This window comes from Lampetra fluviatilis, chromosome 12 (genome assembly GCF_964198595.1).
Source record: "Lampetra fluviatilis chromosome 12, kcLamFluv1.1, whole genome shotgun sequence".
Lineage (NCBI taxonomy): Eukaryota > Metazoa > Chordata > Hyperoartia > Petromyzontiformes > Petromyzontidae > Lampetra > Lampetra fluviatilis.
This window is the reverse complement of record NC_136286.1, coordinates 4,489,820-4,513,830: the sequence shown is the minus strand read 5'-3', so window position 1 is coordinate 4,513,830 and position 24,011 is coordinate 4,489,820. Positions and strand designations below refer to the sequence as shown.

Sequence of the window (24,011 nt, the reverse complement as noted above, 5' to 3'; positions counted from 1 at the left end):
ACGTCATGCGTTCAAAGTTGTACACCGAATCTGAAGTTAACGACGTTTATAATCCCATGCGGCGCAACATTAACTATAGTATGACGTCATACAGCTTTAACGTTGTACCGAGTCCGAATGTAATGACGTCATGTCCACTGCGACTTACGTCATTCCTCCTCTTCTCACCCCTGGCGCGCATGCGCGGTGGCGCTCATAACGGACTCGCTCCTCCAGAGGCGTGCGCGGTCGACGTCGAGCGAAGGCGCTTCCCGAGATAACAACAACAACAGCAGCAGCCGCGGCAATTAATAAATTAGAGTGGAATTCGCCAATCGTACAATCGACCAACGCCGCATCCGACGGGCGGAATAGTCGGGGGCGCGAGTAGCTATCGAGCGATGGCCGCGAACGCGTTACAAGTTGCGGCGTGTTTACGTTGAACCTTAAATTAAACTTCTTGACCGTCTCCCGTCAAGTGGCGAGTTGTGGAGAGGGGCAGGAGAGGGCCACAAAGGCCTGGCCCGAGGCCTCCCTCTGCCTAACATAGCCGCATACTTATACCGGCGTTCTAAGCGGTCATCGGAGCATTGCCACCGTTGTGTGTGTGTATAGAGCGTCGTTTCTTATGCGTGGGGCGAACATTGATTGCAATCGGTGGGCTGACGGCAACATTACGTTCTGCCCTTCCTCATGAAGTTATTTCCCTACTCGTTGTTTCAGTAGCGTTGTAATCGTTAGTGGGCGCAGCAATGTCGTACTTTCGCAAGATCTTCAAGCTGGGCTCTGAGAGGAGGAAGCCGAAGCAGTACGACCATGTCCGGCGGGACGTGGACCCGGCCGAGCTGTGGAGTGTGATCGGCGAACTTGGTGATGGGGCCTTTGGAAAGGTCTACAAGGTGGGTTCCACCACCACCAGGACCACCATCATCAGACTCGACATCATCAACATCAGATTCAACATCATCAGACTCAAAATCATCAAACTCAACATCATCAGACTCAAAATCATCAGATTCAAAATCATCAGACTCAAAATCAATCATCAGATTCAACATCATCAGACTCAACATCATCAGACTCAAAATCATCAGATTCAAAATCAATCATCAGACTCAAAATCATCAGACTCAAAATCATCAGACTCAAAATCATCAGACTCAAAATCATCAGACTCAAAATCATCAGACTCAAAATCATCAGACTCAAAATCATCAGACTCAAAATCATCAGACTCAAAATCATCAGACTCAAAATCATCAGACTCAAAATCATCAGACTCAAAATCATCAGACTCAAAATCATCAGACTCAAAATCATCAGACCCATCACCATCAGATGGAGCTGTTGGGAATGCCTCTACAAAATGGTTATCATCATCATAATTTTTTTTATTTAAAGCTTTCGTGACTGCAGGGATTCATATTATTGGTTCTTTCAGTAAAGGCACGTAGAAGGGAAATAATAAAATAGAAAAAAAAATTCTCACGACGTTTCGACTGCAACACAAGCAATCATCACCAGGTGTGAAATCCACAGCAAGAAAATTAGAAAAAGTGGCGGTTTTTCAAATTTTGTATTGTTTTATATTTTATTATTTCCCTTCTACGTGACTTTACCGAAAGAACCAAGAATATCATCATAATTGTTCACTTTTACCACAGAATCATCAGAATTATGAAAAGTATTTGATTAACTTCTCTATTACCATAGCGCGCATCGTCAAACATCAGAATTATATTATGTTTGACTGTCATCGTCTTCATCAAAATCGCCTTAACCATCGCAAATATAATTTCCCCTGCTGGATGGAGGCCTCCCCAACGCTATCGCCATCTCTCAGTCTGGCGATACCAGAATCCTGCGATTGATGTTGGGGAACGCCGTTCTCTCTTTGGTTTCTATTCTCGTCTAGCTGTCATACATTCTTCTTTTGCGGTGTGTCCTGCCTAAACTCACTTTTTTTTTAAACAGACCTTTCTGTCTGACTTCCATTTCTCCCTAGCTTGCGTTTGTTCTGTTTCTCGGTATATTTCATCCGTCCGCTTTCCGGACGTTTGCAATTGTCTCGCAGCCTTCGTGCCCCTGTTTGTGATCCGTGTCGTAGCCGGTTAGTGTGTGTGGGGAGGGGGCACTGATTGAACATTGTCTTCTTTTCGCCGCAAGGTCGGATCACTCATCCCAAACTTTGCCCTCACACACCCGGTGCAATGCAAGTTGCACGGACATTTTCTGTTCAGCTTAAAATGATGACATTTAAGTTGCGTGAGAAAAGCGTTAGCCACGTTATGCGCCGGTATAATTACAATTATTTAGATGTCCCTTACCGGTATGGTAATCCACTTACAATCGCCAGGTTTCTAATTACAGTGGCTTTTTTTTTTATAAAAAAAATGTGTTGGAATTTGTAAATCACTCCGATAAATGATCGGATATGTATTTATTCATAGTTGAATTAATAGTTGAGATTTTAAACGTGTTTTTTGCCCAATGGAAAAAATAACCATGTTCGATTGTTGTCAAGTGTCACGATATTTCGTGATTTAGCTATTTCAAATTTAGTGGGGAAACGGACGCTTGCAAACAGTGGCCACAAAAATCATTCATTCGAATCGGTGGGATTGTCAGAGACATAAATAGATTTATCTCAGTCACTGCTACTTCACAGCTTTAGTATTGGCACATGGTAAACATAAAAACAATCCAAGTGCTTCACACATTTAGCATTTATTAGTTTGCTTTGAAGATATATCTGCTAGAATAACAATGGGTTTCAATAGACTTCATTGTGTTGGCACGTTTTGTTTGTGCAAGGGGTTAAGTTTCAATTGGAAAATGTCAATAGGGATTTTGTAACCTGACTTGATGCATGCGTTGGATTGTGATCTTCACATTAAATTTACAAACTTTAGGCAGCTTGTACCAACTCAGGGATATTTAGAAGCTCCATATTTTGCTCATTTTTTGAGAGTATAGATTTCGAGACAACCGACGCATGTTACTCTCACAGTTGTATGCATTTGAAGAATCATGATTGTTGATTGAGTCATTAAAAAAATTATTTACATTTCGAGTTAGAACTTTTTTTTCGATCACAATAAAATGCCTTAACAGGAGACTGTAAAAAATGGGGCAATCGTTTTTCTACTTTAATCAACTTCATTATTCACATGCAACGTGTGGGACACGATGCATTATCGATAGTTCTTCATGCACACTCATTAACTGCACAAAAAGGTGTGCTTGCAAGTGGCCCACGCTACGTTGACCCAGTGAATCCCAGTTTGGCGCACACTGACACGGCAAACGTGTTTTCTCATGAATGATTCATTCAATGCTTGAATATACTGTATCGCCTTTCGGTAATGCTGAGGTTGAGCATTTTGCAGAACTGCTCATGTTGTACAGAAGCTGCATATTGCTAACAAAATGCATTGTCTTGGTGCCTTCCCTGACAAAATATTTAAGTTATTTTGGAAAATATTTAACCAAGCAAGAAGAGTGCCTTTGGAATGTGTATGTTTTCCAAACTTTGTTAAAGTGAATATTGAAAACATTTACATACTTAAACAATGTCATGCTTGGGTTATTTTTTAAACTGTATGTTATATTTTTTGTTCTCTGTTATTTAGGCTTTAACTATTTTATAGTTAGATTTTGTTTTCTTTGGGTTTTTTGGTAAAGTCACGTAGATAGCTTCAAAGAAAACAAAAAAAATAACAAACAAATAACTACATTTTGTTTCTGTCATTGTATTTAGTAAATCGGCCACAATATTGCCAAACACGGCCCTGATAAATCCTGTACTTGTCTCACTGAGCACATTTTTTTTTTCTTGTCGTTGACTTGCTTTATGAATTCCAACAACAGGCAATGGTAGTGGATGGAGTTAAGTTAAAAGCCAGGCTGATTGACACACATGGCTTACAATAGCCCAAGGATTAAAATCTTGTAAGGAGAGATGCAGACAAGCCCAAGAGGGAGTTGGAATGTTTCTCACCACTTGTCTAAGTGTATTTTGCTGTGTTTAACTATGACTGGACGTACGATTAAAGTAGCAGAATATCGAACACATCTACGTGAAAGTGAACATTCTAACCTCCGATTTATTTAGAAAGTTTCCACACTGTATACTCTTTAAGTACTTAAATTTGATACACCTATGATGCCGAACTATACTGCACAAGGTTACTGGCAAGCTATTGGAAGTCATGTTGTTTATTTTTAGGTGAGGATTCTTCGTGAATTTTGGATACACGTTACTGTAGTAGTAACCACTTAAGATCTGTGGGTTGGCTTTCCTGCTTTATTCTGTACACATTGTAAAGCATAGGCCGATTTTTGTGCATTCATATTCCTGGGAGAGAATGGATGGCTCTTTAATGAGAAGCAGAAGGGATTTGCAGGGAAGTGCATCCAGGAAGGAAGGAAGGAGCTAATGGGGAACACATGTCTCTGTGTACCAAGTTTTCACATGGGCCCTGTACACGCTGTCATCAGCCTATGGAACCTGAAACGTTCTGGCACAAGTCAGGAGAGATTTTTTTTTAAGTTACAGTGTTAAAGTATAACATGTAGGGGTTTTTTCTTCCAAAAACGGTTTAATCCCACTTTGATTAACAACATAGTGGCTTATGATGGGATATTGGTAATACAATAAGTACATTAGTAATATTTTACATCAAACAGGAATCTATATTTTATATTTGCAGGAATGTGAGCACAAAAATCGGTACTCGTTATTGAGTTATTATTGACTTGGTTTGACCTCATTGGGTTTTTTTCCCCCCAAAATTTTCCAAGCATTATGCTGTGTCAGTTTATTATGTATGCGTGTGAGATTGACTTACATTTTATTATTACTGTAACGTACCAGACAAGGGTTAAGCTGGCAGTTACTTTTGAAAGTAAATTATTTTACTCAGCATTTTTATACGCATGAAAGTGTCAGATGGTTTTTATCAGAATGTATGTGCGATCAAGTAATGTACTACATACATTAAACTAAACCACTGACTCGGCATTGCCACAAGCTGAGTACAGCAGATTTGGGTTACTCTTGCGTTATGTGAAGTTGTCCTGATTTAGAGCCAGCTGGAAAGCATGTAGCATGAGCTTTTTAGTGATGCTGTTATCGTTGTTTTGCTTTTGTTTCCAAAAGTGGCCACGAGCCATTTAGTTAAAAAGTAAATCTTTTAATTCCTTAACATTTGTTTTGTAGGTAGGTATGTGGACCAGTTTTAGTTTTCCATTTGTGCAGTTTTCAGTGTGACACTGTATGTTGTAGCATTTTGTTTGGAATGGAGACTTAATTAATTTTAGTGGATTATATTTCTCTTATTAACTGTGCTTGCATCACACATACAAGTGCACGTGGTGTATGATTGTGTTGGCTTAAAAACATTGTACATGCATAAAAATATCACTGTAGTATGGTGATATCAGAAATATTTTATAAAATAAAGGCTATTATATCGGCAAATAAGATGAGATAACGTTTGGGGTGGTATTTTTTATGGCAAATACTGTTGACTTGGAAGTTGTATTTTATCTGTTGGCAGTTAAGTTTTATGGCCAGGAAGTCTGGGTTTGCACACTTTCCTGGTTACTGTTTTACAGAGTGCTCCTGGCCATCTATAGAAACACATCAGGTTTCCCTGACCATAACATTCTGTATTCTTCTGTATTCTTTGGGCCCTCATCTCAGAGAGAATAAGATTGCTCCGATTTGAACTTAATTTTAGACAATACTCTCTTGCAATCACACTTAACATTGACAGAAAAAATGTCTACATCTGATTGGGAACATGTAGATAACAGGATAGCCTCTTCAGCCGCCTCAATGTCAGCTAAATGCAAAGATAACCTGATTGCCAAGTTCAACCTCCTGTCCAAGAAGAAGCCAGATCCACACGTTAAAAAGTTAGACGTGACAAGATTGTTATCAATCAGAGTAACAGCCCAATTTCCAACAGCCTAAAATCGGTTCTAGCTAAAGGGTTGTATTTCGCAGTCACCCCTAAACACATCCCAGTTGATGATATCATTGCCCAGGTTGACGTAGCCCTTAAGAGTTTGGGACACATTCCTGCAGACATGGCACGATCGGAAATCGCTGCAATCCTTTAACGCTAAGACACCTATTAGCAACGTCAGTAAGGATGAGCGCTTTGAGCTTTCTCAACTAAAAAAGAGAGATGACAGTCATACTCTCAGCTGGGCAATGCCACTGTCACCATGGACAAAACCACATACAATAACAAAATTCAGGACCTACTTAATGATGGTAGCTATAATAAAATCAATAGAGATCCCACCAACCACATGGTTACGAAAACCAACAATATCACTGATTCGACATCTTTAATCGAACCAACCAAGCGGCTTTTCTTAAAACCCTCTGCTGCGAGACCACACAGATTTTATGACTTGCCAAAAATCCATAAAGAAGATACACCACTTCGACCTATCGTCTCCACCATTGACTTACAACCATTCACTGGTAAGACCACCTCAGCTGTACTTAACTCGGCTCACTTGGTATCGTTAATTAAGAACATCTCACTATCTCCAGCTGATTTGCTTGTCAGTTTCGATGTAGTATCTTTGTTTACCAAAGTTCCTGTGCCTGACACCATTGCAATCATTGAAGATTTGGTCCAACAAGGACTGAATGCTGACATACCGGCCCTGGTTAGACACTGCCTCACCAACACTTACTTCACCTGGAATGGAGCATTCTACAAACAAGTTGAAGGTACCCCAATTGGTTCTCCCTTATCTCCAGTTGTAGCCAATGTTTTCATGGAAAAGTTTGAGACAGATGCCATCCAGGCATCCACCCTACATCCTTCCTTGTGGAAGAGGTATGTAGATGACATGTTTGTCATCTGGCCACATGGCCTACCAGCTCTGGGCCAATTTTTCAACCACATCAATTCCATACACCCAGCCATCAAATTCACCATGGAGGTGGAAAAGGATGGCAAGTTACCATTCTTGGATGTTTTAATCGAAAATAGACCAGATGGCTTAATGGGACACTGTCTACAGGAAAGCCACCCATATGGATGCCTACCTAAAACCTGACTCCCACCACCATCCATCCCAGAAGAATTCCCTCATCAAAAGTCTACACCATAGAGCTCGATGTATTTCTGACCATCACCACCTAGCCAGTGAACTGGAACACGTACACCAAGCCCTCAAGATGAATGGATATTCAGACTACATAATCCGTAAAGCTATCACCCCAACTGTTAGGAAAGAACTATCTGAGGACCCAATCAAAACCATCACCTTGCCATACATAGCAGGGGTCACTAAAAATATTACCAAAATCATGAGCAAACACAAGATCCAGGTTCGATTCAACACAGTACATAACATTCGTGATCTGATCCCATCTATGAGGGATGTGATCCCTCACATGCAATATCCCGGCATCTACAAACTAAGCTGTGTCTGCGGCAGTAGTTACATTGGGGAAACTAAGCGACATGTCTCGGACCGTGTTCGTGAACATAAGGCAGATCTGAAACACGGTAGTACCAATACCTCAGCCGTGGCTGATCATTGTTTTAATGCTGTGGGCACACACTATATAGATTTTTCCAAGACGAAGGTACTCTGCAAGCCCACTGGCTATCGTTCATGAAGCCATCCAGATATATAAACACGGACACAATTTCAACCGAGAAGATGGGTACAAACTGAGCAATCATTGGAAGGACATTATTAACCAGTTTAAGTCATAATTGGCTGTGATGTTTCCATCCTACCTGCCGATGTTAGTAGTTATTTTCGACTCTGTAGTGTTACATTAACAGGTTAAATGTCTTTACATTAACAGGTTAAATATCTCATTAACACAGCCACTGTTGCTCGTTTTCCTCGATGTGGCGGTGGCTCTACGATCTTACATTGGCATGCTAATCTCTCACAATACAATGGCCACCTCCGCAGCTTCGTAGTCGTGGAGGTGGCTCTCTGATTTACCCGATCTTACATTTACATGCAAATTCCATCACTAGCGCCCGCCCACTTCGCTTATGACCCTTGGGCCACACCCATCTAAAACTTTTATAACATTCTGCCTCAGCAGCTCCCCCTCTATTTTTTCACCTGATGACGATTGCTTGTGTTGTGATTGAAACGTCGTGATATTTTTTATTATTTTTTCTATCTAAGTGGCTTCATCGAAAGACCCAAATAATATGAATTCCTGCAGTCACAAAAGCTTTAAGTCAAAACATAACATTCTGATTACTGTCTGTATTTCTTCGTTCATGGTACGCATTTAATTGTAAATTAGAATTAAATATAATTCATTGTACTCTATATATACATATATAATCATACTCGGAGTAACGGATAACGTTTTGTAAAATATTATGTGTAGTTTGATTCAGATTTTTTTATAATACTGGACTGTTGTTTCAGGCCCAAAACAAGGAATCAGGTGTGCTGGCAGCTGCAAAGGTGATTGAGACGAAGAGTGAAGAAGAGCTGGAGGACTACATGGTTGAAATTGAGATATTGGCCCTTTGTGACCACCCTAATATTGTGGGACTCCTCAATGCCTTCTACTATGAAAACAAGCTATGGGTAAGGCTATTTTAGTAGCAGTTGGGTGAACACCTGATTCTTATACAATTCCCCAACCTTATTCCTTTATTTTCATATTACCAAAACATAACTCTGTATTTCATTTGGGGTATATGTGGAACGAACGCAAGAAGACATCACACTGCTTGATAACATACCTGCAAATTTTGTCTGATAGAATCATACATTTCAAAGTAAAACATTAATAACGTCTTATTGTTTTATTCGTTTGAACACATATCAATGATCAAATTAATAATGATGTTTTAGTGCCCTTTGTTAATCCCCTGTTGGATGAAGACCTGAAGTGGTGAAGTATGGTCAAACCCTAACCCCCCTCATTACTAACGTGACACATCATGTCAGTCATGGGTTTTTTTTATCATACTATAACTTCTGTTAATTATTTTTTTATCAAACCATAACGTCTACAAAAATATGAAGATAATTTTCACAGCGTTAACGGATTTGTACCAAGTTGATCCAAAGCATCAACTCCTCTAAATATGATTTACGCTATAGAAGAGTTGTTTAGGTTTGGTTTGTGGAGCACTGAGACGACACATGTCGATGACTGTTCAGTGTGGAATTGGTGAAGAGGGGAGCTGCTTCAGCTATCCTCTCTCCACTAATGATAGCCGTGACTGGGAATTTAACTCAGTTCGCAAATCTCATAGTGCAGTGCACTAACCACTGCTCCCCGCTTTTCCCAAAAATGTGTCATTATAATACAGTGCAGTAATACCGCTATGGCAGAACTATATTGTTTTTCAGCCTTTGGCCAGTCTTATCAATGCAGAAAGATCAACTCTATATCAGCTGCAGGGAGGGTAGTGCCTGAGAGTCTGGTTAACTTTAATGAGAAGATATTATGTGAATACAGTAAATTAGAAAAACTATACTGCGTATGTAATTTGTTGTAATACATTTGTATTCTGTTATGTAAGCTTTTAAACGTGTGGGCCTAAGGTTGATGTATTTGCATAAACAACACGCATAAACAACTGAATTCAAATATTTATGACTCGTGTTTTACCTGTCTAAGCTGTAAGTCATCAATATACATCAACAGTTCAACATGTTACTGCTGGTGTGGTTTACATTTGCACTACTCCAGAGGTTTATCACTGGGTCAGCGATTTGTCACAGTGTTTTAAACATGTTTAGGCTGTGTGTATCATGTCAGGAAGGCAAAATGCTCTCCTGGGTTTATACAGAATCCGCGTTGCTAAAAGCTTTTGACCAAACCCGTTTTTTTGTAATGGCCACATTCTTTCTGTGGTGTTCCCCCGCTATCCTGTTGCTAGGGCTGGTGTGGGGTGTAACACAAGGACTTTATTATATCTGTTTTAAATGTGCAACCCAGTGTGATGGATGTGGGTTTTTTTACAAGCCTCGTTTCATGGCCTTTATAGAAGCTCTGGTTTTGACTGTAAACAGAATGTCATCCCTCCCTCGCTCATGTATAAAGTGCCTTCATTAATTGTGTGCCAAAAACATGATGAATAGTACCTTCCTTATTGTTTTTTTAATAGTCACAACTTTCTAACATTGTTGAAATGCTTTCCAGTTAATGTATTGGTTAACAGCTCTTAACATGAGAATTTGTGGATTTTCCTTTTTATTTTCAAATGGCATTTTAGTCAGCCATGCAAAAATAAAATCACTGGAGTCATCAGCCACACCCAAATATTAGGAAATTATTAATGTGTGCAACCATGACTACAGATTAGAATTTGTTTCTGGGTAAATAACCCTCTGATGTTTACGCGATATGGAATTTTAATTTTGACGGGTATATGCAACATTACGTTAAAGTCATGAATATTTTCAATAATGCACACTTATGCGATATTACGCATGAACTAATAGAGCCTTACATTTTAACGAATATTTTCCTTTGATTAGTTATAAAACATTACTTTGCCTTATGTAAAATTAAACAATTGATAATCGCTACAAAGATGAAAAAAACACCTGAGTGGGTGTTTTACAATCATAATAATTGAAAAACAGTTTATTTCGAAGGAATATACTGGAAGGAAATAAACTGTAACGTAGTTTAGTGGTACACATTTCCAAACACAACCTCATGGACCCGAATGATCATGTGACCGCTCCTTCACTGCACAATCTGCAGTCTTGCTGTCATGTGAACACAAGCTGTGCAGTACAATTGCTTTGTGTATTATTACGCATTTAATTAAATTGGAATGCATAATTCACATTTGATAATTGCGTGAAACACTAAGCAACAGCAACACACAGCTTATCTTGAACGCTCTGTAGCAATGGAAATATATTTTTTTATTACGGAATATTTGTGGTTTTGCTAATATAATTTATTTGTTTGCTTAACAGATTTTCATTGAATTCTGCCCTGGAGGAGCTGTAGATGCTATTATGCTTGGTGAGTCGTACAGATCCATTCCATGTTTTACGATGAGATATCACAAAATTATCTTTCTCGCTTTTGGAACTAATTTTTGTAAAATCTGTATTCTTTGTGCATCAGAGCTGGAGCGTGGGTTGGCGGAGCCTCAGATTCGTGTGGTGTGCAAACAGATGCTGGAAGCATTGAACTACTTGCACACTCACCGCATTATCCACAGAGATCTGAAGGCTGGAAACATCCTGCTTACCTTCGAAGGAGATGTAAAACTAGGTGGGCTTGCACCAGTCTTAATGAAGCAGCAGCAACAATCAATTATATGCTTTAATCGTTGACAGATTTTGTCAAGGTTATTTGTTAAGACAATGCATACGAATGAAAACAGTCTTCAGATATTTCATTAAATTGTTACTCATAATTAATTTGGATTACATTCTTATTGCAGCTGACTTTGGGGTATCTGCAAAAAACACAAGGACGTTACAACGCAGAGATTCGTTTATAGGGACCCCATATTGGTGAGTTTTCCCACCATCCGGATTACATTGTTACGATGTATTAGTGTGCATGTTTATCTGTAATCACTGGTAAGTTGTGTTCGCATGTCTATTTAATCTATGATTTTGAAATTGGAAACATTGGGTCAGGGTTATTCAACTATTTATCTTGGTGGGCCATAAAATAAAATTGCCACGTACTGTTGTGATGTGTTATTTTAGATAATTATTTGTGTCTGTGCCGATATTTGTTTTAGGATGGCTCCAGAAGTGGTGATGTGTGAAACTATGAAAGACGCACCGTATGATTACAAAGCTGACATCTGGTCCTTGGGCATTACTCTCATTGAGCTGGCTCAAATGGAACCACCCAACCATGAACTCAATCCAATGCGAGTCATGCTGAAGATTGCCAAAAACGATCCACCCTCGCTTTCCTTCCCATCTAAATGGTGAGACTCATGTGTTTAACATTGACTTCAATTTACTGGAATTTTTGTATCAACATTTCCTATTGTTTTGTTAAAATTTAACTTCTCTACTCTGAAAAATTTCTGACTGTGTGTGTGTTTGTGTGAGTCATAGGAGTTATCTGTTTCCACTGTATAAATAGTGTGTAACTAAGGAGATGCAAACAACACAAGATTATGAAAAATAATGTACAGAGCTTTGATTGTAATCTATAGCAAACTATGCAGGTCATTAAATGTCGAGCAGTGAGTTTAGTTATGAATACTATTTATCTTTAATATGGGATATATAAGCTTGTTTTAGTTTGATTAGCACTAATATATTTCACACTTCAAAAATATATATATTTTTAAAATGTATTACATTTTAATGTGCACATGAATGGTTTTATTTGTCTTCATCGTCTATTTTTAGGTCCGCAGAATTCACTGACTTTCTGAAGAAATGTCTTGATAAGAATCCCGAGACAAGATGGAATGCAATCCAGTTATTACAGGTAGATGCTTTGTGGTCACATCATGACATTTTAAAATGAGCATCTCAGGAGCTTACCAAAAAGCATGTCTGTTTTGACTGGAAACTATTTTTAGAAAAATATAATCACAACATATGTAGTTTGAAGCAAGAACTAGTAGCTCAGTGGGTTTTAGCTGGTAATAGAAAAATAGTTTAGTTGCAATTTATTTATTTATTTTTCTACCTTTCCTATACTTTGCACGCCTATTGTTTTTTTATTGTTGTACATTTGTAAGGACAGTACGGGGCATGTAGGGACAGTACGGCTCCCTGTGGCCATGATTACTAATGAACGTAACAGGAACAGACAGTCACGTTAGGGTAATGTGGGACCTAAGTGGTCACTTATAATGATTGATGCCACAAGCTTTGACAGTAAGCATGGGACCTAACGGTCGTAAATTGTAATAATGGCAGAGACATGCAGGGCCAGGTGCGGTGACAGAGGGTTCGGGGAATAGGGGCGTGGCCGGGTCGTGAGGGGGATGAAAGCCAGCGTTAACCGGGGCTCTGGGCTGCTGTTGTGGGGGAATTGCCGTCGCCGTCGTCACCTTGGAGCGGGTCGTCTTCATCATCCTGGAGTGGGCACCTTGTAGTCTTAGAAGGCTAGAGTTATGTTGTCTCAGAATAGAGCTAAGTTATCCAAGTGTATATTGTCACTCGCGGTTACTCGTTAAGTTATCAGTGAGTCGGCGGACTTTATTCATAATAAATATACATATAACTGAACAAGACGGTGTCTCTGAGAGCTATATTACACATTTTTGGCCCGCCCCCACTGGACATCCATGAAAAGAGCCCTGTAGCTCATTGGATTTTTCCAGGATAAATGAAAGATTCTGATCATACTTTTGCCAAGCGTATGGTACTGAATTTTGAAGTGCCCCCTATCAGTGTAAACAAATATGCTGTGGGATTGTCTTTGTTTCAGCACTCTTTTATTAGCGGTGTGGACAGCAACAAGCCTCTGCGGGAGCTGATCGCAGAAGCAAAGGCTGAGGTCATGGAGGAGATTGAGGAAGACAATGAAGAGGAGGACATGGAGACACCTTCTGTACTTGTTTTTTTTTATTTTTACGGAAATAACATTCTTACCATTCAGTGTTTTTTATACATGCATTGTGATTTAATAGCGCATTCTTCTTTTGCAAGTAGCATTGTATGCGTAGTGTGCATCAAGCTTGTGTACAGCTATATTGACAATGATGCAAAATCATTAGCTGATAATACTCTTCCATCTTTATTATAAATACCACGTCATAACAACATTTTTAGAAATAAAAAAGAAAACTTTGACCATCTCACACACATAGTAAACTTAGCAAAGTTAGCATATAGTTTAGTTTCTGATTCTAAGGCACCATTTGTTCATTAAGACACAACAATTAGCTTACTATTTTTTTATGCAATTAGTCATTTAGTACACTGATTGTTCTCATCAGTAAGCTGGACATTAGGTTGGTGTGAATTTTATTACAATATTGCTCTCAAAGCCCTTAATTTTGATGTGGGTTTTCTCTGGATACTTCAATATTTACCCACATGTCAAACGTTAATGGAATTGGCCAAACATCCCAACTATGGAACCTCCTGAAAAAGTCATGAGACTTGGTGAGGCATTCTTGGGTATATATAAAGGTCATTATTACATATTCAGATTATTATTGTATCTATATTATATTGCACAAGATCACGAAATTCTGCCATGTGGATGTGTTGTAGCTCGTGCCTTGACAATGAAGCACACTGGAGTGAATGATCCATTACATGTGGAGCCTAATAGCTGTGTTAGCACAGCAGTACTTACTTGATCATTATAACTATTGTATCACCTAAGAATAGTTAATTATAGTTTTACCTTAGTTTAAAAGTCATATACTGTATACAAAATGGGATATAATTTATTTCCATACTATTAAAATGCCCAGTTTCCACGTGAATTTGACCATTGTGATAAATTCAGTTGTTTGTTAATGTTTACATTTTCTTTTCCAGCCAGGAACAGGGCATAAGCGAGCTCCTTCGGATATCAGTGTGGCAAGCTCTGAGGATGAAAAACTGTCGCAACAGTCACCGGTGAGTATATGTAGCTATTAAAATTTATTGTGTTATGTTACAAGGAAGTAGTCATAGTTTGTATTTGTGGAATACAGTCGACCACAGTTTTTGAAATTAATAAAAGGAAACGATTTAATATGTGGTAAACATAATGCATTTTTGTGTTTGGCTTTGTTGGCTTTTTTTTTTTTACAAAATCTTGTTTTTTAACTGCAGGTACGGGGATTAGCATCTGTTACTGAAAATAATGAAGAGGAGCAGGAGGCAGCTGAGCAGCCGGAGACTGATGGGGATGGTCAGTTACCAATGGATGAATCTACCACAGTAGAAAATGGAATTTCTGAAAAGTCTACAAGTGGCAAGGATCAGCAAGAAAATGGTAAGATTTTAATATATTTTAAAAATATTTTTGTAAAAAGTGGAAATCGTTGTGTTCGGTAATATGAAGCAATGTACATATATGCATTCTTTTGTTCTCAAGTAGGGTCTCAATATGACTAACATTGCCATTAACAGAGAATGAAGAGGTGGGTGATGAGACGAGCGAGCGATCGTTGTCAGATGAGGGGATTGGGAGCAGTGAGGGAGAACGTGCGGAGAGTGACCGGTCTGCAGAGCCTCACGTGTCTGACGAAGATGCAACTCCCATAATGGAACAATCCACAGCAGACCTGGCCTTGGCGGACAAGGTACGGAAAGAGTGTTCTGAGGTAATCAACATTCAAGTGAGACAATTGTAAAATTATATTTTTCCGTCAAATTTCTTGCATCTTAATTACGTTCAGTCGTTTCAATATATGCCTCAGTAATTAGTCTGTGATTGGCTTTCTAGGCTGAGAATTCCCTGCCTGAAGCAACTGAGCCTACGGAAGAGCCCAGGATGGATAAAAGCATGCCGAATGACCAACCTGAGTCCTCCATTATAACAGCTTCTGTAACGGAGAACTCTGACAAGCCTCTCAACTTCCAGGAAAGAGAAGCTGATGTACAAGAGACGGGCGAAGCCAAAAATATAAAAGTACGATATTGCATTATAGATATTTATATATGTATGACTACATACATTTTTTCAAGAATATTCTTTAAAATCGTGCAATTGTTTCCATTGTACATTTCAGATTAGATGCGACCTCTAACTAACAGGCCAACTCGGCACACTTATACATTTCAGGAATAAAAAATGTGTGTGGGCAAATGTATGCAATAGATGGTGCACTTCTAGTGAAATATTAGCATTGATAATTCAGGACACTACACCAATGTCTGACATGTAATATTATTATGTACCATTAAATCTAATCCTCATTATAATGCACGTTCAGTGTTCCTTGATTTAGAGTGCAAAGCTGATCTAAGGCTCTTGTTTAATTAATGCTTGTCAGAATGTGGGTGTGTAACTTACGTTTTTATCTTGTGTTTACACAGGGAACAGAACTTCCAGAGTCTCCGTCTCTTTTATCAACTGGCAGTGAGCGGAGGGATAAAGAGCGAGACTCGGACTCTGGAAGTCTGTCCATGTCAGACAGCACCAGTGGAGATCTCAACCTCTCCATTTCGGCCACCATCACCCGCAATCGAGAAACTGGCTCAATTTCGATCCAGGCAAGGCCCCTAATATTGTGGTTATTAAGTGAACGTAATGAAAAAAATGTCACGTATAAAATTAATTGCGTGCTCATTCACGGATGACCGATATGTAATAAAGATAGGAAAGTTATTTCGTATATCTCAGGAATAGACTTGGTGTCTGATTCTCATTGTAAAATATACTTTATTTGTCCCACTGCCTATGGGCCCTCTGAGCTGATGGTTTCCAGCAGAATTTAATGAAGCTGGTAGACATTTTTTCGTGGATAAATGGCATTATCTATCGGTTATATACTAAAAAAACACTTGAATTCTCATCTATTTAATAATGCCATTTGTTGCTTGATGTTTTGGGCCTCTGAGCCTGTGTTCAGCAACTGTTTAAAAAAATAATTTCAAACATGTATGGGTCTAATGCAAGCGAATTTGTTTTTAACGTGCAATTATAGTTAAACTATTAGTTGAACCTTTTTTCAGGAGTCGCACAAACAGAAGAAGACGCTCAAGAGGACGAGAAAGTTTATTGTTGATGGAGTAGAGGTCAGTGTGACAACAAACAAAATAATTAATGAAGATGAGAAGAAGGATGAAGATTTAAGATTCCTAAGGTAAGCTATGATCATGGTCCAAAAACAATTACTAGAGAAGTGTACTTCTTGTGTATTTATTACCGTGATACAATGCACACCCGCAATACTAATTCATGCTTGGCTGTGTTGTTAAAAAATAATGTATTGATAGTCCTGAGGCACCAATTGGATGGGGTTCTGCTTGACTGCACTTTTAATCTAGTATTGGATTTTTTTTTAAATTGTTAGCGTCAGCAAAGCTTGGATGAAATCTAATGTAACTTGGGTTAACGCCGTTCGCTCGTGCCTGTGTGCATTCACAATGAAGGCGACAGGAGCTGAGAGAATTGCGGTTGCTTCAAAAGGAGGAGCAGCGCTCCCAGGCCTTGCTCAACGGAAAACTCATGCAGCAGCGTGACCTCACCATTCGTCGCTTCGAGACGGAGATGTCTGTGAGTGCAGCGTGCGGTTTCAGTCGAAGAAAAGCTTTTCGTCATCCACACAATCCATGAGGCGGGCTGACTTAAAAATGTTATTTAAATTCAAGGCTTCTGTTTTGGTGGCAGGCGAAACGTCGCTACTTTGATGGGGAAATTGAGAAACTGGAACGGGAGCAGAAGCAGCGCATCGAGAAGATGGAGCAGGAGCACACGGCTCACCTACGTGAGGAGGCCAAACGCATCAAGGCAGAGCAGGACCGGGATCTTGCCAAGTTTCATGAGACACAGAAGCATCGCAAGAAGGAGGTAAGCGGACCCCAAACTGGACTGCCTGTCTAATGTGTTGAGTGCAAATGCAGCTGGGCCAAACAGAATTAGATTATTTGCGATCAGTAAGTGTTGGTTTTCGTATCTCTTTAAAGGTTTGTAAAAACACGTTAGTGTTTACATTGACAGGTTTTAATTATCAAGATTTCATGTAACTTTAAGCTTTTTGTAGACTTTGTAAAGTTTTTTGTAGTCGCACCATCACAGTGTTATTAACAATTGTTAAGTGCATCACGTTATTTAATCTGCACGTAACTCATGTGGTTTAGGCTCCTGTTTCACACTTATCGTTATTGCAATAATAGCAGGGTGCCACGGTGGTGAGATGTTAACTCCCTCGCCTGGTATGCTAAGGAGTTACGTATGGTGCGAAAGACGTTCTACATACATACAGGTCGTGGGTTTGGTCCCGACCTTGATGCCTGTATATTTAGATTTTGTATGTTCTCCCTGTGGTTGTGTGGATTTTTTGCTGGGTCCTCCAGTTTTTCCCTCCACCTTCAGAAACATGCGTTTTAGAGTATTTGGCTGCTATACATTTCCACATGATGAGCTGCCACTTCGTTGAGCTATCATTTGTGGCCAGACTGCTTCTGAAAAACAGCCATATAGCTCAATGGGCCTTAACTGGTGAGATAATAATAGGTGTATAAAGCAGTATAAATTATGTGCATGTTTCTTTGTGGTGTGTCCTTATTATGCATGTCGTGTTTTCTCCTAGTTTCAACCATTATTTTCTTTCCTTTGAAAAAAAAAAATCCATTAAAAATACTTTGAACAAATATATTTTCCCCGTTGTGCTTCAAGTGAAACCACTTCAAACCACTTGGCATGCTGGTTTGGTTTAATTTTGGTGTGAAGTGTGTACCCTACTCCTGTCAACTTGTCCGTCCCCCTTTTCCGTAATGCATGATTTAGGTTAAGAGCGAGGTGGAAAAACTGCCCAAATCAGTGCGAAAGGATGCACTGAAAAGAAAGAAGGAAGAGCTTGTGCAGACACAGCAGAATGAGGTAAAGAATATGCTGATATTAAAATTATGCCAGTTAGACAAGCCACAAGAAAACGATTCAAATTTAAATGGTATCTGCTGTGTATGTTGATGCTTTCATAGCATGCATCACAAGCAGTGCCTTCTACTTCCCACCTCGTTCATCCTATTTCCTATTACTGCGGTTTGGTTTTGCTGTGTGACAATGTGGTATGAACCATAAATGAAATGAGCCCAGGGTTTAGTGCACACAAATAGAACATTGACATTTACAGGATGTCGCGCAAGCTGTGGTGAAGTCGTACCACATTTCCTCCAGCATTCTCATCGGTCTTCAGTCGAGAGATGTAAGAACCAGGCGTGTGTAGACTTGATTGGAATTTTGTCTGATAGAATTTGCAGTGTTTGCAGTGCAGGAACCCAAAACTTTTTTGATTGCAGTGAAACTTGATTCCATATAATGAGCAACTGGGTTGGATTACTGTTCAATGGTAAAATGAGATTGCAAAATCATATAATTTAATTTGAAACCTGATCAATGTTGAACACGTATATAATATTTGTGTGTGTGTGTAAATGTTGCATGCTGATGGTTTGCAATACATTTTTTTAAGTTATCGTGATTGAGTGTTTAAATCTTTACATTAAATATATAATTGTGATCAAACCTCGATGCTGTGGCCCTTTAAGGAACAAGAGTTCATCAGCAAACAGCAGCATGATCTCGACGGATCCCTTAAGAAACTGATTCAGCAGCACAAGCAGGAGGTTGCTGATGTCGAAAGGGAATTCCTCAACAGCAAACAACAGCTGTTGAGAGGTAGAATGGCCTCCGATGTACACCCGTTGCACATTCACAAACTGCATGACATTCCTGTGTATCCAATACCGTATGTTGTACAACTCTTACTGCGTATAATATAACATTTGTCTGTGTGTGTGAATGACAGAAAAAGAAGCTTCAATCTGGGAGTTGGAGGAAAGACACCTGCATGAGAAACACCAATTATTTAAACAGCAACTGAAAGACCAATATTTCCTTCAGAGGCACCAGTTGCTAAAGAGGCATGAAAAGGTATGGCAGACTCTCCAGAAACTATAAACGTAATGAATCAACTATGCGACTGTCAAAGACTACATGGACATTTATATTTGGTTTTCTTTCCAATGTAACGTGACTGACATTGTTTATGAATTGATAAACATTGACTTAATATTGTAAAATATTTTGTAGAACAGTTTAAAGTCAGTGATTTCCTTCTGTAGCTCAGCCACATGCTTGTTTATCTCCAATTCATAACCCCTAAGTTAATGGTGGAAATTCCTCATTCTTATGCAGGGACAAATAATTATATAGATAACTACTGGTGACCTGTAAAAGTGATAGTTTACTAACCCAGTGGGTTTAAGAACAGATTCAACTTCTCACAATGATTTGAGTTTGCTACCTGAATTTTGTGAACTGTACAACTAACCCTTGTTACCACCTGTATGGATCATGTTTTGATCCAAGATATTTATTTTCAAAGTATGCCATTTGAAGTGTTCCTTTGGCCTTGACGTCGTATTTTGCAGCTGGTAGAAATTCTCATCTACTCGTCTCTGTCCTTGGATGGCTTTCTTTATTACGTATGTGCGTGCCTTTTGTGTACAAAGGAGCTAGAGCAAATGCAGCGCTATTCTCAGCGCATGCTGGAGGACCTGAAGGCCCGGCAGGCCCAGGAGCGAGCACGCCTTCCGAAGATCCAGCGCGGGGAGGCAAAGACGCGCATGACCATGTACAAAAAGAGTCTTCGCATCAACCCCATCGGTTCTCCAGAGCAAGATCGTGAAAGAATCAAACAGGTTTTTAAAAAATGTCAACAATTAACTGGTCGTCTGTTGCCTTGTAAATTATACGGTTGGCAGCATCTTGTTGGTTGATTTTATGATTGTGTAATTTTTTTCTGTGTTGTTTTTTGTTGTAGTTTGCCCAGCAAGAGGAGAAGAGGCAGAAAGCCGAGAAGCAACAGCAGGCGCAGAAGCACGAAAACCAGATGAGAGATCTGCAGATGCAGTGTGATGCTAATATACGTGAACTTCAGCAGTTACAGGTATCCTATATTTTATTTACTCGTGATAAGCTTAATATTTAACAATGAAATCACATATTTTTTCCTATACTACCCTTCAAAAAAATGTTTTGGTGATGTGCCCTCTAAATTTCACATGGATTTTTTATAGTGCCTTACATTGTTATATAAATTGGTTACAATTTGGGAAATGGCCCTTCTACCATGTGCTACGAGGAATTTCCATTTAAAACTTCACCAAAGATATATATTTATTTTAAGGCAGTTTTATTGACCAAATGGGATTTTGTCATTGATTGTGGACTGCTGATAATGCTGCAGCATCACCAAATAATTATTTATTTTAAACATTACGCAAAAGTCATGTTTTATAAGTGCGGCAAATAATGTAGCATGTCTGAGATGGGCACCCCTAACTGTAACCGACATGTCCCTCTAGCCATCCGAGTACACTTTCTCCCAGCTTGTCTTGAGATGGGCACTACCATTCTGGTCTTCTTCGTCATCGCCTCATTTCTGACCCGATCTAAATTTAAAACTCTTTTCTTTAGAACTCCTTTTTGTTTGTTGTTCTTTCCCCCGCACCTCCGATTAACACGGTTGGCTATGTACGGTCCGAAATAAGTTCAACATACACACATGGGTACGTATGATCCAGTTTAATTTTGCTTGTGGTTTAGAATGAGAAGTGTCACCTACTGGTGGAGCATGAGACCATGAAGTTGAAGGAGCTGGATGAGCAGCACACCCAGGAGCTGAAGACGTGGCGCGACAAGCTTCGCCCACGCAAGCAGGTGGAGCTTGCGCACACTCGCGTGCAGATGTTTGTCCCGTGTTACGGTATTCAATCATAAAGACGTTTAATGCTTCCGTCGACCTGACCACGTTACCTAACCTGCCAATGCCATGCCCCTCCGTAGGCACTGGAGGAGGAGTTCGCACGAAAGCGGCAAGAGCAGGAGATGTTTTTTGCCACGAGTGGCGAATCGGAGTGCTTGAACCCCAGTGCCCCCAGCCGTATCGCCAAGTTCTACCCAGTCACGACCTCCCAGTCAACTGGCTTCTGAAAAAAATTCTGCTGGCTGTTGACACTGGAATGCAGATGCTTACTAATTTAAAATCATATTTTTTTGTACTTGCAGAACATTTATCACACAAAAGCCTTGTGTAAACTGTGATTGTTGACTTGGATAACATTGTAGCAAACTGTTAATCGTACCATTATTTTTTTAAACTTCAACTACATTACTGTCTCCATTTTAAAATGTATTGTCATAATCTTGGTTTCCAAGCGAACACTTTGAAAATGTTATAGTTTGACATTGGTCAATTGATAAACAATATCGGACAGTGTAGCATCTCCAATTCATAACCACATTGGAAATATCAAAACACATTACACATGTTAATGCTTTATGTAATGTTGAGAAATTTAAAGGGTGTGATATTAAAATAATTGAACATTATTTGACGGGCTTATTTTACAAAACCACAGTAATGCATTCCTAACTTTTCAACCAGATGTGGAATTGTTTACTCTTGATTGCAGTTAAGCTTTTAACAGTTGTTTGTTTCTAGATGCGAATTATAGAACTATACCCTCCCACCTGAACCTTGCTTTGAAATCCCCTTCCAAAGTGGTCATAGCTATAGCCTGACAATTAAAATGAGCCAAGGGAAAATGCATAATCTATGCTAAGAATAATGGACAGGATGGAACTTTACTATAAGGTTTGGGTGGGACAGGCTTAAGCAGCAAATTTTTGACGTAATTTGTAAAGCGAAATAATAAAATGACATCAATGGACAGTATTAAAAGCACATGGAAGCATAGTGTAAAAGGGACCACGGTGTATGCTGTGCAGACTATAGTCATGGATGGTGGCTAATTGGTTTTATTTGACGCGGGTAAGGAATATTCAGCCCGATTGCCGATGTCCGTAACGAGTTTTCACAGAGTGGTTTTTAACACCAAATTTCACCAGATCACTTAAGCACTTTCCCCTCCCCATCAACCTTTAGCCAGATAGTATTGTAGTGCCGTAGATGGGCCACAGTATTATGCAGCAGCGACTTTTCGGGTGAATGCAAATATTATTCATATGAATGCTATATATGGATGGATAGATGCGCAACTTGAAAAAAAGCAATAGAAATCTACGTTGCATAGATTTAACAAACAAGCTTATATTTTTTTGTAACAAAAACGTGTACAAAATATACCGTCCTCTATATAGCGTTTGATGTAGCTCAGTGCATATGCTATAAATTGATAAAAAATTACATTACAACATGTTGCCGTGGAGTTTTGATAAACCTGTGGACTTATAACATGGCTTGCTAAATGTGTATGAAACATTAGAATTTGCATGTTTGAACTGTTTATCTTTTTGATTTTGATGCTGCTTTTGGAGGACAAAGATCGTGTCCGGATAATATTTTTGAAAGTTTTATTTAAAAGGGTGCCGTAAAACGTTATCGAGTGACAAAGTTGACATTCGGTGTTGTGTTAAACAGTATATTTTTTCACGTACAGTTCAGATTGTTATTTTACCGTGCCCTTTTAAAGACTCATTCAGAGTGAAGGCAGCCTGATAAAATGTGCTCTGAAGCCGCTGGTATGTGTAGGAGTATAGCATGCGGCAGTAGGAAAGCTGTTAATACCCCCCCCACCCTCCCATCTCATGTTGTGACATTGTGATTTAAAAGTTGGGAAATAGGCGCCCTGTATTCAAAGGAAAACAAACTGTTATACTACTGTAAATGGTTGTGGACAGCTGACACCTTTTATTCTCTAATAACTGCCCAATTTGCTACTGTTATTTTCTCGAGTACTTGAATAGGATGTGTACCTAGTCCCGTTTTTCTTTATGCACGTGCACGGAATATCTTGTCGATAACATAGTGTCATGCTGAACGCAGTTAAGCTTAGGATGGGCTGTGTTTGGACGGATGCTTCGTCCATAATGCTTCGTCCATAATGCTTCTTCTGGCTATCAAGCATGAAGTTGAAAGGAAAGGTAGAAGTTTATCAACTCAAGGCATTCAAATAGACACTTCATGTTCCCTACTTACTTGCGAAACAATCTTAGAGATTGGTTTTCAATATTCATTGCTTGGAAGTGCCTCTTTAATAGGACAGCTATTTCTGTGTTGACCTCATGACCTCAATGCAATTTAATTTAATGTTAAGGCCTTCAAGATGAGGTTGAAAGGATAACATGTCTTATTAAAGCCCCACGAGGTATCTGAGCATGACCGGTGAATAATTTGAGTGCCTAACTGTTGTCAGAGAAATGGAAAGCTGTTGTCAAAATCCTACAACCACACTTTGAAGCCACAATACCGAAGAGAACACTTTACAGTAGTCTAACCTGTATGTTTGACTTCTCATTTGCAGTCAATAAAATGCAATGTTTGTAGTGATGTATTCTACCTCTTTTGTGTGTTTACTATAACAAAAAGCTAGCCTAGTTTCTCTGAATTAAAATAGGTAATAATTAGCAG

General features: G+C 39.2%; 1 protein-coding gene across 2 annotated transcripts; it reads left to right on the top strand.

The window, feature by feature from the left end:
* Positions 1 to 204: 204 nt before the first annotated feature.
* On the top strand, positions 205 to 23,930 carry LOC144935071 (STE20-like serine/threonine-protein kinase). Of its 2 annotated transcripts, none has more exons than XM_078861418.1 (23): positions 205 to 878; positions 8,422 to 8,586; positions 10,948 to 10,996; positions 11,102 to 11,251; positions 11,424 to 11,496; positions 11,733 to 11,927; positions 12,361 to 12,442; positions 13,394 to 13,516; positions 14,458 to 14,538; positions 14,737 to 14,899; positions 15,037 to 15,230; positions 15,353 to 15,538; positions 15,946 to 16,122; positions 16,585 to 16,715; positions 17,005 to 17,128; positions 17,243 to 17,422; positions 18,362 to 18,454; positions 19,123 to 19,252; positions 19,383 to 19,507; positions 20,089 to 20,277; positions 20,400 to 20,525; positions 21,185 to 21,298; positions 21,425 to 23,930. In XM_078861418.1, exons 1-23 carry the CDS (start codon positions 732 to 734, stop codon positions 21,569 to 21,571), a joined length of 3,144 nt encoding a protein of 1,047 aa, XP_078717544.1. In that variant the 5' UTR covers positions 205 to 731; the 3' UTR covers positions 21,572 to 23,930. The 2 variants fall into 2 exon arrangements, with proteins under 2 accessions (XP_078717544.1, XP_078717545.1); XM_078861419.1 differs by having other exon boundaries at positions 206 to 878; positions 15,037 to 15,209; positions 21,425 to 21,782.
* The last annotated feature ends 81 nt before the right edge of the window (positions 23,931 to 24,011 follow it).

Excerpts from the sequence above, each read along its gene's own strand:
- LOC144935071 (XM_078861418.1), top strand. The coding sequence starts at position 732 with ATGTCGTACTTTCGCAAGATCTTCAAGCTGGGCTCTGAGAGGAGGAAG. Across the intron at positions 11,928-12,360 it reads CTTTCCTTCCCATCTAAATG|GTCCGCAGAATTCACTGACT; the intron begins GTGAGACTCATG and ends GTCTATTTTTAG. Across the intron at positions 12,443-13,393 it reads ATGCAATCCAGTTATTACAG|CACTCTTTTATTAGCGGTGT; the intron begins GTAGATGCTTTG and ends TCTTTGTTTCAG.